Raw genomic sequence first — 15,995 nt, 5'->3', positions numbered from 1 at the left:
ATGAGTAAAACAGTTTTTGTTGTTGTATGCTTTCAAGTCATTTCAGACTTATGGTGACCCTGAGGCCATCATGGGGTTTTCTGGGGCTGAGTGTGTGTGACATGCTGAAGGTCACCCAGTGGGTTTCCATGATCCAGCAGGAAATCGAATCCCAATCTTCAGAGTCTAGTCCTACGCTCAAACACTCATATAAAGCAGATCTTTCAGTAAATTCACAATGAAAAGCAATCATGCCGCAGCAACATGTTTCTCTGCTGCTGGCCCCAGTAAAATGGTGAAAGAGGATTTTCTGTCAGTCTGCCCCTTCAAATCCACCAATTACTATTTGTTTTACTGCAAAATGCTCCCACACTTGCCACAGTCACTCAGTTTCATCACATCAGCCTACCAGTCTTGACTGAGCTGGGTATTTACACCCACCCAAATAATTATCTTTTCAGTCAAATTCCCTGTCTGCCTCCACTTCTACAACAGAAATAAATACTGACATTTGCTGGCCTCAATATTGTATCCCTAGGGAATACCACTATTAATTGCTCTTCTACAAAGACTACCTATTTCATCCCACTCCTCCTAAGAAGGGAAGTATAGAAAAGGAGGAAGATTTTTTAGAAAGGGATTTCCTAATATAAGAGGATATTATGAGGCTAATCAATTGAGATATGTGACAGAAGGTATGTTAGGTGTGGCAGATTTAGAACGGTTAGAGTTAGATACAGAAGAAGTAGATATGGAACATTTTTAGGGAGTTTACTAAGAAAGAAATTAAGATAATTGGAACCCATTTACGAAAAATATATTAGCAATATGGAGTAAATATAAAAGAGTTAATGACTGAAAATTGATAGAATAGAGAATTGGATGGACGTAAGGGTAGAGAAAGAGAGTACAAAGGAAAAACTTATGGGGATAAAAATCTCATGGTTCCGTTGTATGTAAATAGAACAATGGATTAAAAATTGGAGGAAAAGGAACTTAGAAAGGAAAAGTATACACAATTTGAACAATTAATTAAAAAAGGAAGAGAAATGGAGGAAAATAAGATTTTGAAAGGAATGATTAGTAAAATTTACAAAATGTTGATGGAAAATAAAGGGGGGAAACAAAGAAAAATATTTTGAGAAGACTATGAGAAGAAGAATTAGGATGTAAAATATGTGATAAGGAATGGAGTAAAATTTGGGAACAAAGTCATTTGAAGAATTATCGATATGGATTAAGGAAAATTATTATAAATTGATTTGGAAATGGTATTTGATGCCAGTGAGATTACATAATATTGATCAGAATAATTCAAAAAATTGCTGGAGATGTTGTCAAGAAGTAGGGTCATATATGCATATGTGGTGGCAATGTAAGTATGTACAAAAATTTTGGGAAGTAGTAATAATAGAAATAGAAAGTACAATGAATATTAAAATAAATAGAAGTTCAAATATATAATACAGAGAAATGGAAAAAAGAGAAAAAGATTTGGTAACAAATTGGATTACAGCAATGAGATTAATTATAGCAAGATGTTGGGAAACGAAAATAACTGTACAATTGGAGGAGTGGTATAAAGAGGTATGGAAATTAGCGATTAATGATAAATTGACATTCAGATTGAAAATTAAAAAAAAAGATTATGGAAAAGAAGTGACTTTGATGGAATTTGGAAAGAATTTATCAAAAAAGTATTGAGAAAAGAAGATGGAAGATTACCTCCATGAGAAGAATTGAGATTTTGGATGGAATATAAGGGTGAAAATGGCTCTGGGGAAGGGGAGAACTAAGGTGGAATATAAAAGATATTTAGATAAACTGTAATAGAATGTAGGAAATATATATACAGATTTATGTATTATATAATAATCAATACTCAATGTATGAATTTTAATAAAAATATCTTTAAATTTTTTTTAAAAAAAAGGGATTTCTAGAGCAATAGCCATGTTAATAAACTACAAAAATAAGTTCTGTGCCACCTGAAAGGAAATGCAAGCAGTGACATGTGAAGGAAATCAAGTGCAGTAACTGCTCACAACTAAAGTATTAAAAGTGGCCATTGACTGTTGTTGCTGATAACACACACAACCTGAAACTAGGTAAGCTGACTAACACGTGTGATTCTGAGTCAAGCCTTTGGAAATGGACTGGAGCCTCTTCGTGAACTATAATTCAGAACATTTTGCTTTAATCTCCTTGTGAAGTTTTTTTGGTCCAGAAGAGGCTCACTTCAACATCTTTCAGACATCTAAGGTCAGTGATAATATCATGGGAGGTTGAAGTGTGTTTAGAAACAACAGCAGATATATACAACTCCTTTTTTATCATTTCAAGCAACAAATAAGTAGGCTATGGCCCACAGAATTGCTTGATGCAATAAACAAGCTGCAATTTCTCGACAATTTTCAAGGGTAGTAATAATCTTAGGTGTATGTAATAATTTTAGTTGAAAGTAACCAAGACTTATGTAGCCTTGGCATCATCGTTATCATTATCACTGTCACCGGCACCATCATATCTTGGCTATATTTCTTTAAGAAGAGGAGGAAGAAGAAGAACCTCTATGTATTTTTTACAGAGTTTTTAAATCCTCCCTTTTCCATTTCAAGGACCATCTCCCCAAAACAAGGAATTCTAAGGTCACAATCCCACTGGGAATTATTTGCTTCAAATAGATTTCACAAAGAATAAATTCAGTAGCTTCTGATCTTTCTTTGTAAAGAAGCACTTTGGAGGAAAATTCTGCAAAACCTAAATTGATATAAGGTATATCCAAAAATCCACAAAACAGTGATACCTTTATTGGCCCAAAATGCACAAAATACATGATTGATTGATTGATTGATTGAAATTTTATTTCTATACCGCCGTTCCTACAATCACGGCGGTTTACAAGCAATACAAATATAATACAATACAGATTAAAAACAAACATCCCAAAAAACACCCCGATTAAGACCAGCATAACTATTAAAATCCATATAGAATCAATCAACATTACTAGAGAGTTAAAAAATCCAATGCAATACAATGCAACAATACAACAATACTACACACAATACATGGGGGAAACAGTCAGGACATGTGGGAGAAAGTTGACGGAATAAATGAGTCTTCAGGTTCTTCTTGAACGACTCCAGGGAGGGGGCTGAGCGGAGCTCTTCAGGGAGGGCGTTCCAAGATTGCGGGGCTGCCACAGAAAATGCCCTTTGCGCCGTTAGTACATATTTTGTCTTGGGAACACTCAAAAGATGTTTCCCCCCTGACCTGAGTGTGCGGGGCGGATTGTATGGGGAGACGCGGTCCTCCAAGTACTCTGGCCCCAAGCCATTTAGGGCTTTATAGGTAACGACCAACACCTTGTATTGGGCCCGGAAGCGGATTGGCAGCCAATGCAGATCTTTCAATATCGGTGTTATGTGGCTGGCCCTGGAGCTACCAGTGACCAGCCTAGCAGCCATATTTTGAACCAACTGCAGCTTCCGAGCTTGGTACAAGGGTTGCCCCATGTAGAGCGCGTTGCAGAAGTCAAGTCGAGAGGTTACCAGTGCATGCACCACTGTTTCAAGGTCCCCCCGGTCGAGGTAGGGACGCAGCTGGCGTATCAGCCGAAGCTGATAACAGGTGCTCCTAACTGTCGCATCCACCTGAGAAGTCAGGTGAAGCGACGAGTCAAGGAGCACCCCCAAACTGCGAACTGAGTCCTTTACGGGGAGCGTGACCCCATTCAGGACTGGTGGACAAACCTCCTTCCCAGGACCAGGAGAACCTATCACAAGTACTTCCGTTTTCTCTGGATTCAGGCTGAGTCTGTTTTCCCTCATCCAGTCCATTACCGACTCCAGACAGGCATTGAGCGGAGAGATGCCATCCCTAGTCACTGCATCAGTCGGAGATACAGAGAAGACTATTTGGGTGTCATCAGCGTACTGATAACACTGCGCCCCGTATCTCCGGATGATCTCTCCCAGCGGCTTCATGTAAATGTTAAATAGCATAGGGGACAAGATCGCTCCCTGAGGGACCCCAGATGTAAGGGCCCTCCTATCGGAGCGACAGTCCCCCAGCTCCACCATCTGGAATCTGCCCGAGAGGTAGGAACGGAACCACTGCAGAGCAGTGCCCCCGATACCCAACTCTCCCAGGCGATCCAGAAGGATACCATGGTCGATGGTATCGAAGGCCGCGGAGATGTCCAAGAGCACTAACAGGGACACGCTACCCCTGTCCATGCCCAGACGGAGATCATCGACTAAGGCGACCATGGCAGTCTCAACCCCATAGCCCGCCCGGAAGCCGGTTTGAAATGGATCTAGATAATCCGTATCCTCCAAGACCCTCTGCAGCTGGGAGGCAACCGCCCTCTCGATCACCTTCCCTAAGAATGGCAGCAGTGACACAGGCCGATAATTGTTTCGAATTAGGGGGTCAAGGGAGGGCTTCTTTAATAAAGGTTTTACGATGGCCGTTTTTAAGTTCGATGGAAAAAGGCCCTCCCTGAATGATGTATTAATAATGCGACACAGCATTTCTGTTGTCGCCATTCCCCCTTGAACTGCCAGCCATGAAGGACAGGGATCGAGAGAGCAGGTCGTCTTTCTAACACTGCTGAGGATCCTGTCCACATCCTCGGTACTAACAGACTCAAACTGATCCAGTATAACTGAGTCCACGGAAGCACTGGACGCCTCTACTCCTGATTCTGAACAAATAACAGCGTCAAGATCGGCGCTTAGCCGAGAGATTTTATCCGCGAAGATGTAAGCTTTCAAAGCTCCACTGGCTTCTTCTTCAAGCAAAGGTGTTAAAAATCACACAGGGGGGGAGAAAACTATGGGCCTGTATAAACAGGCCAAAATAAAGCTGCTTTGTGTCACTTTGGAGGTATGCTGTTTAAATGACTCACATATCTTAAGAGGCCAGAAGCTGTGCCAAAGCTGTACTCCAGTCCCAAGCAGTTTTATGGCTTTGGTGCAGCTTCCAGCCTCTTAAATGCATCATTTAAATAGCATACCTCCAAAGTGACCTGAAGCAGCTTTATTTTGGCCTGTCTGTTTGGGCTCTATATTAACAAAAGGAGTTGTAACCTCACAAGGGACAGACACCTTGAATCTCAAAGGAAGTACCTTTTTGTATTGCTAATAGAATAGATTTTATCTGCTGGCCATCTGACATTATTTATCTTTTATCTTTTATCTGATAGCATCTGACATCATCCGGCCTCAGAGGGAAAGAAGGGCCTGCTAGCTCCATCAGGCCTGGCCAAAAGTAAGAAGAGCCCTTGCTCCAGTCCATCTGCCATGGTCCAGACGTCAGAGGGAGAGAAGAACCACTGGACTTATTCCCCTTCCCACTGCCATTTCCTTCTCCTTTTGCGTCATTTAATTTTAGATTGTAAACCTCAGGGCTGGGAAATGTCTAACTATCTGTAACCCACTCTGAGAGCCTTTCTGGCTGAAGAGTGGGGTATAAATACAGTACATAAATAAACTACAGGCCAGGAGGAGGAGGGACCTGCCTGCATAGCTATCCCTCCACCCTATGTCAACACAGAAAAACACACCAACAGCATCTTAACAAAATGCAGACCTGTGACTAACATCATTTTTTTTAATTATTTTTTCTCCTGTATGATTTTTAACACCTCTGCCTAATGAAGAAGCCAGTGGAGCTTTGACAGCTTGCATCATATATTTTGTGCATTTTGGTTGGCCTAATAAAAGTATCACTGTTTAGTGGATTTTGGATGTTATTGTAGTTTGCTATATGGCCAACATGGCTACCCCTGAATGTTTTTGACAGTTTTAATGTTATTCAAGCATTACACCAAACTGACACAAGATGGCACTCCAGAGGCTAAAAACTACAAAGCCATAATTCTGACCAAATATGAAAGATTTGAAAACAAACAAGAAAAAGGGCAAATAGGGCTGTATTAGTAACTCCTTGTTCCTTTCAGTTCCTTTCCACTCCTTGTCAGCAAAAGTTGGCCTAGCGAATGGTTTGTTGTTTTGGTTTTGTGCAAGAAAGTCAAGGTTTGCAAAGCAGAGGTAACTTACGCCCTGAACGTGTGTTGAAACATTTGACTAAACTACAATACATGTAGACTGTTCAGTAAGTAATACACACTGGGATGGAGCACAAAACAATAGACATTCTAATATAAGCTGCCACAGGTATATTCCCGTTCAAACCTGGAATGGGAGAATTGAGCTAGAAAGGCATGTATGTTCTTACAACGTCAGCCACTGATCACTGAAAAGGGTAGTTCTTTGGAGGAAACCCCACACACTCTCACAGCATGGTCTGAAGTCATATGATGCAGTAGCCCCACTGAAGCTAAGCATATCCAAGGCAGGTCAATGCCCAAAGCTGAGAATGCTTGAAACCCCAAGTATACATGTATACCATCTTGTTTTTCTAGCTGTTCCAACAATAGAATAGTGTGTCAAAGTGCCGTGGATTCTCCTTTGGAGATCTTTAAACAAAGGCTGGATGGCTATCTCTTAGGAGTGTTCAGTTGGGTATTTCTGCATGCCAAGAAGGTTGGACTTAGATGGCCACTGAAGTCTTTTCCAACTCTAGGATTTTGTGATGTAAAAAAGGCAGTATATAAAACATTTGATCATTGTTTACCATTGTGCAAAACCTTCTTCCGGCAATTCAGTATTTTACCTGCTGAGATGTTAAGTCTTCATCTTCTTTTAATATATAAATTAGGGGATTGAAAAGTTTTATCTCCTATTTCTTCTCTTTTTTTATCTGCTGCTATTAGATATACCTTAATCATATTCTGTTTGTTATACTGTAAGACACCTTGTCATTATTTTAAATATGAAAACTTGAGGCAAAACATTTCAAATAGATAAATAAAATAAGCACTCAGACAAATCATGAAAATCTATCTTAAAAACTTCTACATTGAAGCTCCAGAACATTTGTTGTCAGAGAAATTATGAATAACTGGCAAGAGGATTTGCAAAACAGGTCTGGTTTTTGTTCCTATTAGAAACTTACATGTCTAATAAAGCATTTGCTGATTATAGTGCCAAGCTTTGTGACTTTTTTGGTTTTATTGGAGATACGCATTTCAATGTAATTCTTATTTTAACAAATGTTGTGCTACACCTGGGAATCTGTTAAAGAAGAGTGGTATATACAGTAAGTATTCCAAATAAATAAGAGATAGCTGTTATACCTGTTGAGCTGGGCTTGTAGTTCTGCTCTGCAGCCTGCTGTCTGTGTCACTTGGGTAAGCAGAGTCACTATGGCTGCAGCTCGCTGAACAGAAAGCTCAAATGTAGATTTATTCACAAGAAAATCACTGGCCAGCTGGGACAGAGAAGGGACCACCTTCATTAACATAGGATAAAGATCCCTGTAAGTTTCGAAATATGGTGGGGAGAGAAATCACAGAAAGGAGAGAAATTGACTCACAATTCAAAATACCTACTTTACTCTCAACAAAAACCAAAAATCCCATGATGGAAAATTCCATAAACATACTTTAAAATGACACACTGTCTGCAGAGATGGGGTGTTGGCACTGCTACTGATGCTGGGGTGGTGATGGTGATAAAAATCAGCTGTCTTTACAAAAATAGAATATCATTTGCTTTTGGCTTAATTTAGTGGCAGGTTTGAGAATAGAATCAGAGTTCAACAATCCATTACAAGTTGAACCAACTTGCTCCTTCTAGTTTGAGGAGAAGCAACAAACTCAGCCTTCTCTAAATCTGACAAACCTAAATCTTCTCTGATGGGAGCAGGGGAAAAACAAGAGGATCTCCTGCCCACCACCATGGCTTTTTAAAAATGCAAAATATTTCCTTGACTGAGGATCTGGTAATACACACACTGACTGAAATTACATCATGCTACACAATGGTGAGGTTTATGTGGGAAGAAAAATGTTGAAAACATACCTGTAGAGGTCACAGGCCTGTCCATAACCAGCAGCTACAGCCCACAAGCGAAACGTCTCCATGTTTATTCGTATAGCATCCTCAGTCCTTAGAGGAAGATCTTGGGGCTCTTCAGCAATGAACCGGCTCAGTCGACTCTTCATCTCAAACTTATTAAGCTGTAAGTAATAAGCAGATGGCTGAGTAAGTGGCAAGACCTACAGGGAGAACTTAATACAGATCTCCTGAACAGCAGGAAGAACACCTAATGATGATCATCAAACATCCTGGAAAGGGGGATTAAACAAACTCAGAGATGATGTGTTTATCAAAGGTCAGGGCTGAGAAAAGTTACTTGTTCTGGATACAGTTCCCAGAGCATCTGGCCAACAGAGTCTGAGGTCTTGGTGGCTCGAGGCTTCTGGTAGTTATATTCTTTTTTTAAAAAAAAGACTTTTCTCAGCTATGATTAGGCATGATGGCTAAACTGAAATCCTTAATTAAAAGCATTATGACACTGAGTACCAGTCACTGGCAGGAAAAAGGACAGAAAGCGATACTGCTCTAATGGCCTGTCTGTGGACTTCCTAGATTCATCTGGTGGGCTATCAGGTGCTGGACTAGGAGGACCTCTGCACTGCAGGAGTCCAGCAGCACTTTTCTTAAGCCTCCTAAACAAACCATACAAGAATAGGTGGAGAGGGTTGTTTTTTTTTAAAGCAACATTCCCCTTTCATCTACTGCCCACTGCCACTGGTCTCCCAGGTCCTCCCCTCATCCATTTCTCCTTTGCCTTCTGCAACTCCGCCCGACATAGCACTTCTTTGAAAACCTGTATCATAAATAATTCCAGAGCCTATTGGCCAGGTTGTTGCTATTTTCCCCCTCATATGGACACAGCAGTTTGAATTTTGCACAATGAAAACAAATGGTGCTAGATATAATTGCATTATTTATATCCACCACCATTTGTTTTCTCTCCGCCTCTACTGCCAAGATCCTGGTCCATGCCTTAGTGATCTCACGACCTGATTACTGTAACATCCTTCTGGCAGGGCTTCCTCTTTCTCACCTCCGTCCTTTAATTTCTGTCCAGCATCCAGCTGCATGCATTATCACATCCGCCCACCGCTCTGACCATATCTCTCTTTTGCTGGCATCCCTTCACTGGCTCCCCCTCCCTTTCCACATTCAGTATAAGCTCCTGCTGTCCACATATAAAGCCCTCCATGGGTTGGCCCCTCCTTACTTATCAGACCTTCTTTCTCCTCACCTTCCCACTCGGGCCCTCCGTTCTGGCAGTCAAGGTCTGCTGTCCCAGCCCAGGATTTCCTCTGCCCCATCTCAGATTCGCCCCTTTTCACTCGCTGCCCCTCACTCCTGGAACCTTCTTCCCCCACGAACAAGAGCCATCACTTCTTTAACCAGCTTCAAAACGGAGTTGAAGACCATCCTTTTCAGAGAAGCGTTCCCAGGCCTTGCGTGTCGCTTGCCTCCCTGGATGAAGATTAACCATCCATTATGAAGCCAAGCCTCCCTACAGTCCACCTGCCTTGGTCCAGGCCTTGGACGTTCAGAGGAACTGCTGGACCTCATCCCCTTCCCCACCACTACTCCCTTCTCCTTTTGTGTGGTGTCTTTTTAGATTGTAAGCCTGAGGGCAGGGAACTGTCTAATTAAAAAGACTGTATGTACAGCGCTGTGTAAATTTACAGCGCTTTATAAATAAAGGTTTATAATAATAATAACTATGCAAAATTCAAACTGCTGTGTCCATATGAGAGAGAGAATGACAACAGCTAGCCAGCAGGCTCTAGAATTTTTTTTATTCTTAATTTGCCTTTTTGTTTCTTAGTTGGTCCTGGAATCCAACTATAATCTTTTACAAATTCTACTTCTTCCTCTTCTAATTAGCTTGAGAGACTGTGGCCAGGTGCTGTCCTCACCAGCCTGGCTGCTGCATTCCGTCCCCCAGATGCCAAGACTCTAATTAGTTTCATGGCAGTGGCACATGGAACTCCATGAAGGCTTGTGAGAAACTGTCCAGGTTCAGTTACTCTTGGATTCCACTGGGTGGGCAGGAACTCTCTGACAACAGTCTCAATAAGACGAGGGCAATCCAGGACCTGTAAAACACACATTTTTCAAATAAAGAACAGTCAGAAGCAGAGTTTTTACAGGGTACAAAGATCTGTGATCTGGCAAAGTACACCTGAAGAATCCCAGCTACCATTTCAACCTGTTTCTTATATGAATCGGAATAACCTTATACATCTTCATGCACACACAGAGTAACTTGTGGAGGAACATTTTTGACCAATTTGGACCAAAGAGCAAAGAACAGCATTTGTTAATGGGAAGGGGAAAGACTGCCTTTTTGCAATTTATTTAGCTTATTTATTGAATTTATACCCCACATTTCTCCTGGGATGAGATCTAAAGCAGAATCTTTAGAATGGAATCCTTATAACTGCAACCGATTAGTTTGATTCTACAGGCTTTATATTTCAGGTTGTTTATGCCACTTCTCTGAAAGCACTACATATAGTGGTATAAACATACACACAGACAGACAGACACTCTATTTTTCTTTACTCACATCTTCTCTAATAAAGAGGAATTTCTTTTTACTTGACAAACCCTATCTAAAGCTACCCAACCTAGCTTCTAAACTAGTGCACTGTACCAGTTATCTACAACGATGTAAATTTTAAAAAGCCTCTGCACTTTGCTAACACCATAGGAAACTTTATGTTTCACCTAAAGATCAATCGTTTCATTTAATTCAGGTTTATTTTCCCAGTAGACCTTGGTGAGGAAGAGGCACCTCAAATCATCTCAGATCATGGTACTGCTGAATCAGTATGCTCCTATTTCTCATCTTCAGCCTGTAACCAGGTGAAGATTCCATGGGTTAAATATCATCCACTTGTTCCTTCCCCCACTTTTACTTTGTATATGACTTAGCTTGAGAACATGAAAGCCTGCACAGTATTATGTGACCTTTCAGCTGATCTAATAAAAATACTATCCTAATAAAGATTTTGAACCATTTTCTTTTGTTTTTTCTTTATCTCAATATATATACACCGGTACCTACTTGGCTGCATGCTTCAGTGGAGTGCCTTGCTATGCGAGTGAGGATATCTAGAATCTCCAGGACTACCAAAGGCACAGGTTGCATCACTTCCAGAATGTACCTTATTCGGTGAAGAATTTTGGTCTTCAGAAGTCCCTTGGAAAAAATGAATCATCAGCAGCATCACCATCTGGATTTCCTTTCAATATTTGATGCTTCAAAAGCTATTAGATGTCTCTGATATCAAGTTATTATTAGTTTAACTAATTAAAAGCTTTTGCTTTTATGTAACATCTGCAGAATGTTTTAAAGGTAAGAAGTATCTAAAGCAACCAAATCCCCCAGATCTCCTGTCTCATAGCAAAGTGGGAGGATACTGCAGAACTGGAAAAGGTGCAGCTAAATATAATATAATCAGGGGGGATGAGACAACTCCTCCATTAGAAAAGGCTAAGTAAAAATGTATAAAATAATTGTAAAGTGTGGAGAAAATAGATTCGAGATAAATATTCTCCCTTTTAGATAACAAAAGAACCTAGGGTCAGTCATTCAATGAAGCCAAACAGTGGGACTTTCAAGACAGATTATAAGACTAGTTCTTTGGACAGTGTCTAGCTGAACTATGGAATTCAATGCCTCAAGATATAGTGAGCTTCAGCTTCAATATACCTGAAAGAGAATTAGGTAAATTCATTGACGACTGGCTATGAAACAGATGCAGTGGGTATATATGCCTCTCCAGCAATAGAGGTAAAATGTCTCTGAACATCAGTTACTAGGAAAAAACAGCAGGCCAGGACTGTTGCTCTCCTGGCCTCCATTAGGTTTCCCACAGGCACATAGCTGGATAATATGATGGTGGTCAAGTAGAGAAGGGTTCTTTTTATAGTCTTTAACACTCTTGTTCATTAAGTCTCAAGGAGAATGCGATTATGGCCTACTAAGTAGCTAAGGAATTAACAAACCAGAGGAGCCCGAGTGGTGCATGGATTAAATGCAAGTCCTGTAGCCGCAATGTTGTAAATTCAATTCTGGAGGGCTCCAAGATTGACTCAGCCTCCCATCCATTTGAGGCAATTCGCTTACACATTGTGAACAGCTTAGGGAGTGCTAGTTCAATGGTAAACAGTATAGAAATGTACTTTCTTATTGCTATTAAAAATTTGCCTCAGTCCTAGCAGTAACTTACTCTTCTTTATTTCCCTCTTTTGTGTCTTCTGGCACTACCAAAGAATTAATTCATTTAAAATGGATCTTACACCAGGTCATGAACATGTGACAATTCACTGCAAAGGCCTTCTATGTGGGTGAGGCACCATGTCTGGCCAAGAGATCTTCAAAATAACTTCCATTCAAGCAGATATTGAGGAAGAACATGCCAGTCACTGAACCATAAACAAGTAAGGTGAGTGAGATTAATGAAAGTGTTTTAGCTAAGACAAAATATTAGTTTTGACTCAGTAACAGTTCTGACTACATAACACAATTTTTAAAAAAAAAACAGATGTGGATTCTGGACAAGATTTGATAAGCTTACCTTCACAACATCATACCGTGCCACTTCTGGATCTGGTTTGTTTTCATCATTTGATTTTCTCCCTGCTGTCTTTTGGACTGGATCAAGTTCATCCTCCTCCTCTTCAGCATCCTCTTCTTCTTCGTCTTCATTGTTGGGGGTAAAAGGGTGAACAGTCATACCCTGATACCATGAAAAAGTCTTGTCAAGATATTCCTGGAAGGGGAAAAAATGCATCTTGTCAGTAGAAGAAGAAGCCACAGCTAGATCTCAAGAAACTTCTTCCAAATAATATTGTCTTGAGTTTAATGCAGTAAAGGCAGACTAAAAATCCTCCAAATAAATAAACACTTACTAGATTGCTTACTTTCCTTTTAGACATTTGATGGAGATGCATGGCTCCACCATGGAATAATACATTTCAGACTATTGGACAATTTTATACTGTTTTTAGTTAGCTGATTTTAATTATTTTGGTTTTTTTAATTGTAAAATATTTAAATGGTTTTGTGAGCTGCCTTGAGTCCCTTCTGGGAGAAAGGCGGCATAGAAATTAAATAAATAAAAATAAAAATTTTTAAATGAAAATGGCATAGAGACTGTTACTAGCTTCTCTTTACTGAATATTTTATTTATTTTGTGGAACATGTAGGACTAAAAATCCATTACTGCACTAATGGAAAGACACTAACAGAATATGACTTTCCTCCACTCTCCATTTATCCTGCAGACCTCTCTGTTGTTCAAAAATCTGGTTTGGCAGGTTTTCTAGAAACAATTTTACTAGAAGATTAGGAGACTGTCCATCTCTTGCTTACACTGGCAAAGACAGTTCCATCAGTAGAATGACACAAGATCCATTACATTTTCTAAAAAAAAACAAAAAACACACACACACACACAAAGAATATGGCCACCATATTTATTTCTTTTGCTTTATATTTCTGTCAAATTAAAAACGCAGAGTTACCATCAATTTTTCACTTCCCAAAGGTCACCTGATATTAATACAAAACAAGAAGTCCATTTACACTGACATTCTGCCCTTCATAAATGTTTGAAAGTTGAACAAAAGTCTACCCTGCCATCTGAAAATAAATTGCATGCATTCTCAAACTGGTCTCATTTATTTAACAGCTTTCAAAAACCTCAATTTCACTTTCAAGCTGTTTTCTAGAATCAGGAGTTTTTCCATTACGGGTTTCACAATATCAGAACTGTAACAGGTCCCCCAAATTAGCCATTTCCATCTATTATATGCTCCGTGTGGCTCCAAAATAATTACGAGTAGGATGACAGAAATATAATGTAACATTTTTCAAGGGCTTAAAGGGGACTACAAGCGTATGGAGGGTCAGTGAGAACAAATGCAAGAGTTTAGTTAATGCCTTGATGATATCCCACTTTGATTACTATAATCTTCTTTTGATTGGTTTTCCATTATTTCACCTTAGTCCTCTAGTTTCTATTCAACATTCTATTCAACATGCTAAGATTATCTTTTTCACCTATTGTTCTGATCATATTACTCTGCTTTTAATCTCTATTCACCGGTTACCACTTACTCCTTTTAGGATTCAGTAGAAGCTTCTTGTTTTAATTTTCAAAGCCCTACACGACCTAGCTCCCAGCTATCTTTCAGCCCTTATTTCTTTTTTCCAGCCTGCTCGAGATATGCATTCTAGGAACTCTAGGCTTTTCAATCAACCAAGGGATTCCTCTTCCTTGGCTTGGCTTCATCCTTTTTTACTTGCTGCTTCTTACTCTTCAAATTGCTTCCCCGGACACTGATGGACTGCTACTTCCCTAGAAATTTTTAAATCTCAATTAAAAATTTTCTTGTTTTCCAAAGCTTTTGGAATTTTAGTTTAATATTGTTTTATAATCTTGTATATTTTGATTATTGAATTTTTAGTATTTTATTGGGATAATTTATTTTACAATTGTATGTATAGTTTTGTATTTTTATTATTACTTCATATCCTCTCTCTCTCTATCTGTGTGTGTGTGTGTGTGTGTGTGTGTGTGTGTGTGTGTGTGTACACATACACATACAGATATATTTTTAGACTGTGTACCATTGAGAGGACCCAGGTTTTGGTTGTTTTACTTGTAAAATACCATGTACATCAATGATGCTGTATTAATAAATAATAACAATAATACAGGCCTGAAAAACTGAGGGTCATAAAAACTTTTTTTAAAATGTATGCCAGTTTTATAGGAATTTGGCATACTAAATCAAAAAATGACCTCAGATTTGCTCCAACATGTACAATTTCCTCACAGTTTGAAGTTTCTGCATTGTAATATGTGCCTGAATGAAATGATCCTGCAAAGAATTATCATGCAAAGAGTAAGAAAGGGGTTACATTTTCTAACAGAATTTTAAAACACTTTAATTTGTTTATATAAAACACAAAAATTCATTCAAAAACACTAAAAGAAACTGCACTGGAGCATCAGCGTCCACAGCAACTGAATTTATAGAAAATACTGAATTTGTGAAGAATTTGTGAAAGAACTTGGCTGTGCTATGACATTTTTGTTGTGTTTTTTTAATTCAGCACCCAAGAATGCATTAAAAATAGGTACAATATTGGGAAAGAAATTTCATTGCAGGCCTGTAAACAGTAAACAAAGCAGGGATGGAGAACCGTGGGGACTGCTAGATGTTCTCAGACTGGAATGCCACTGAATCCTAGCAAAAAAAGCCAATAATGACAGCTTACAAGAGTTACATTCCCATAACATCTGGAGGGCCACATGCTCCACATCCCTAACATAAAAGATTAATTCAATACAGGACACTTAGATGAGTGAAAGGACAGGAATTCATTCTTATAGGTATCAACAGTTACAAGAACTTTTCAAATGGATTCAAGGAAATCTAACCTCATCCTCTGGATAGACCAGAAGAGTGTGGAGGGCATGGACAGCTGCTGCAATAACATTGTCCACTGTGTCATCTATGGAGAAACGGAGCAGAAAGAGGAAACCAGCGTCAAGCAGCATTCGCAGAACACTCCCCTTTAGCAAGGTGGCAAACTCCCCTGTCTTGGCCTGGAATATATATGATAAAGAAAATAATTTAGAGGAGGAAGAAGAGGGAGAGCTGGTGGTTGTGGTGGTTATTTCAGAGGATAGTCATCTGTATAGCACAGTAATCTCTTCCAATATTACCTTTACCATCAGTGGAGCCACTGAAGCATAACTCCATGATAGCTAGGAAACTAAGACAGGGTACAGAACGCCAGAAAGAGGCGGCCAGCAGCCGCCTCTCTTTTTCACATAGCCGCGCCACAGCAACCAAATTGCGCGGTGCGATTGCGCAAAAAAACCACTAAAAAGCGGCTCCTTTTTACACCGCCGCAAAGAGCTGGCAGTGGCACAAGCACGTTGCTGCCTCGCGGCTCCATCTGGAGGCTGCGCAGCAGTGATGTCATCGCTACGATTGCCATCTATTTGGCGCCACACAGCGAGGATGCCCCCGTCATATGCGAGGGGC

General features: G+C 39.8%; 1 protein-coding gene across 2 annotated transcripts in view; it reads right to left on the bottom strand.

The window, feature by feature from the left end:
- RPAP1 (RNA polymerase II associated protein 1) overlaps positions 1-15,995 on the bottom strand; it is a 71,882-nt gene that overhangs the window by 22,636 nt on the left and 33,251 nt on the right. For both annotated transcript variants that reach the window (XM_089521909.1, XM_089521910.1), the window contains exons 11-16: positions 15,383-15,550; positions 12,509-12,703; positions 10,993-11,127; positions 9,839-10,018; positions 7,914-8,071; positions 7,187-7,366 (exon numbers count right to left, since the gene is read on the bottom strand). In XM_089521909.1, the coding sequence (XP_089378035.1) occupies positions 7,187-7,366; positions 7,914-8,071; positions 9,839-10,018; positions 10,993-11,127; positions 12,509-12,703; positions 15,383-15,550 (1,016 nt within the window). The remainder of the gene's footprint in view (positions 1-7,186; positions 7,367-7,913; positions 8,072-9,838; positions 10,019-10,992; positions 11,128-12,508; positions 12,704-15,382; positions 15,551-15,995) is intronic.

This window comes from Sceloporus occidentalis, unplaced genomic scaffold, assembly GCF_023333645.1.
Source record: "Sceloporus occidentalis isolate IW3139 unplaced genomic scaffold, rSceOcc1.0.p SCAF_4, whole genome shotgun sequence".
Taxonomy (NCBI): domain Eukaryota; kingdom Metazoa; phylum Chordata; class Lepidosauria; order Squamata; family Phrynosomatidae; genus Sceloporus; species Sceloporus occidentalis.
This window is presented reverse-complemented; position numbering and strand designations above follow the sequence as displayed.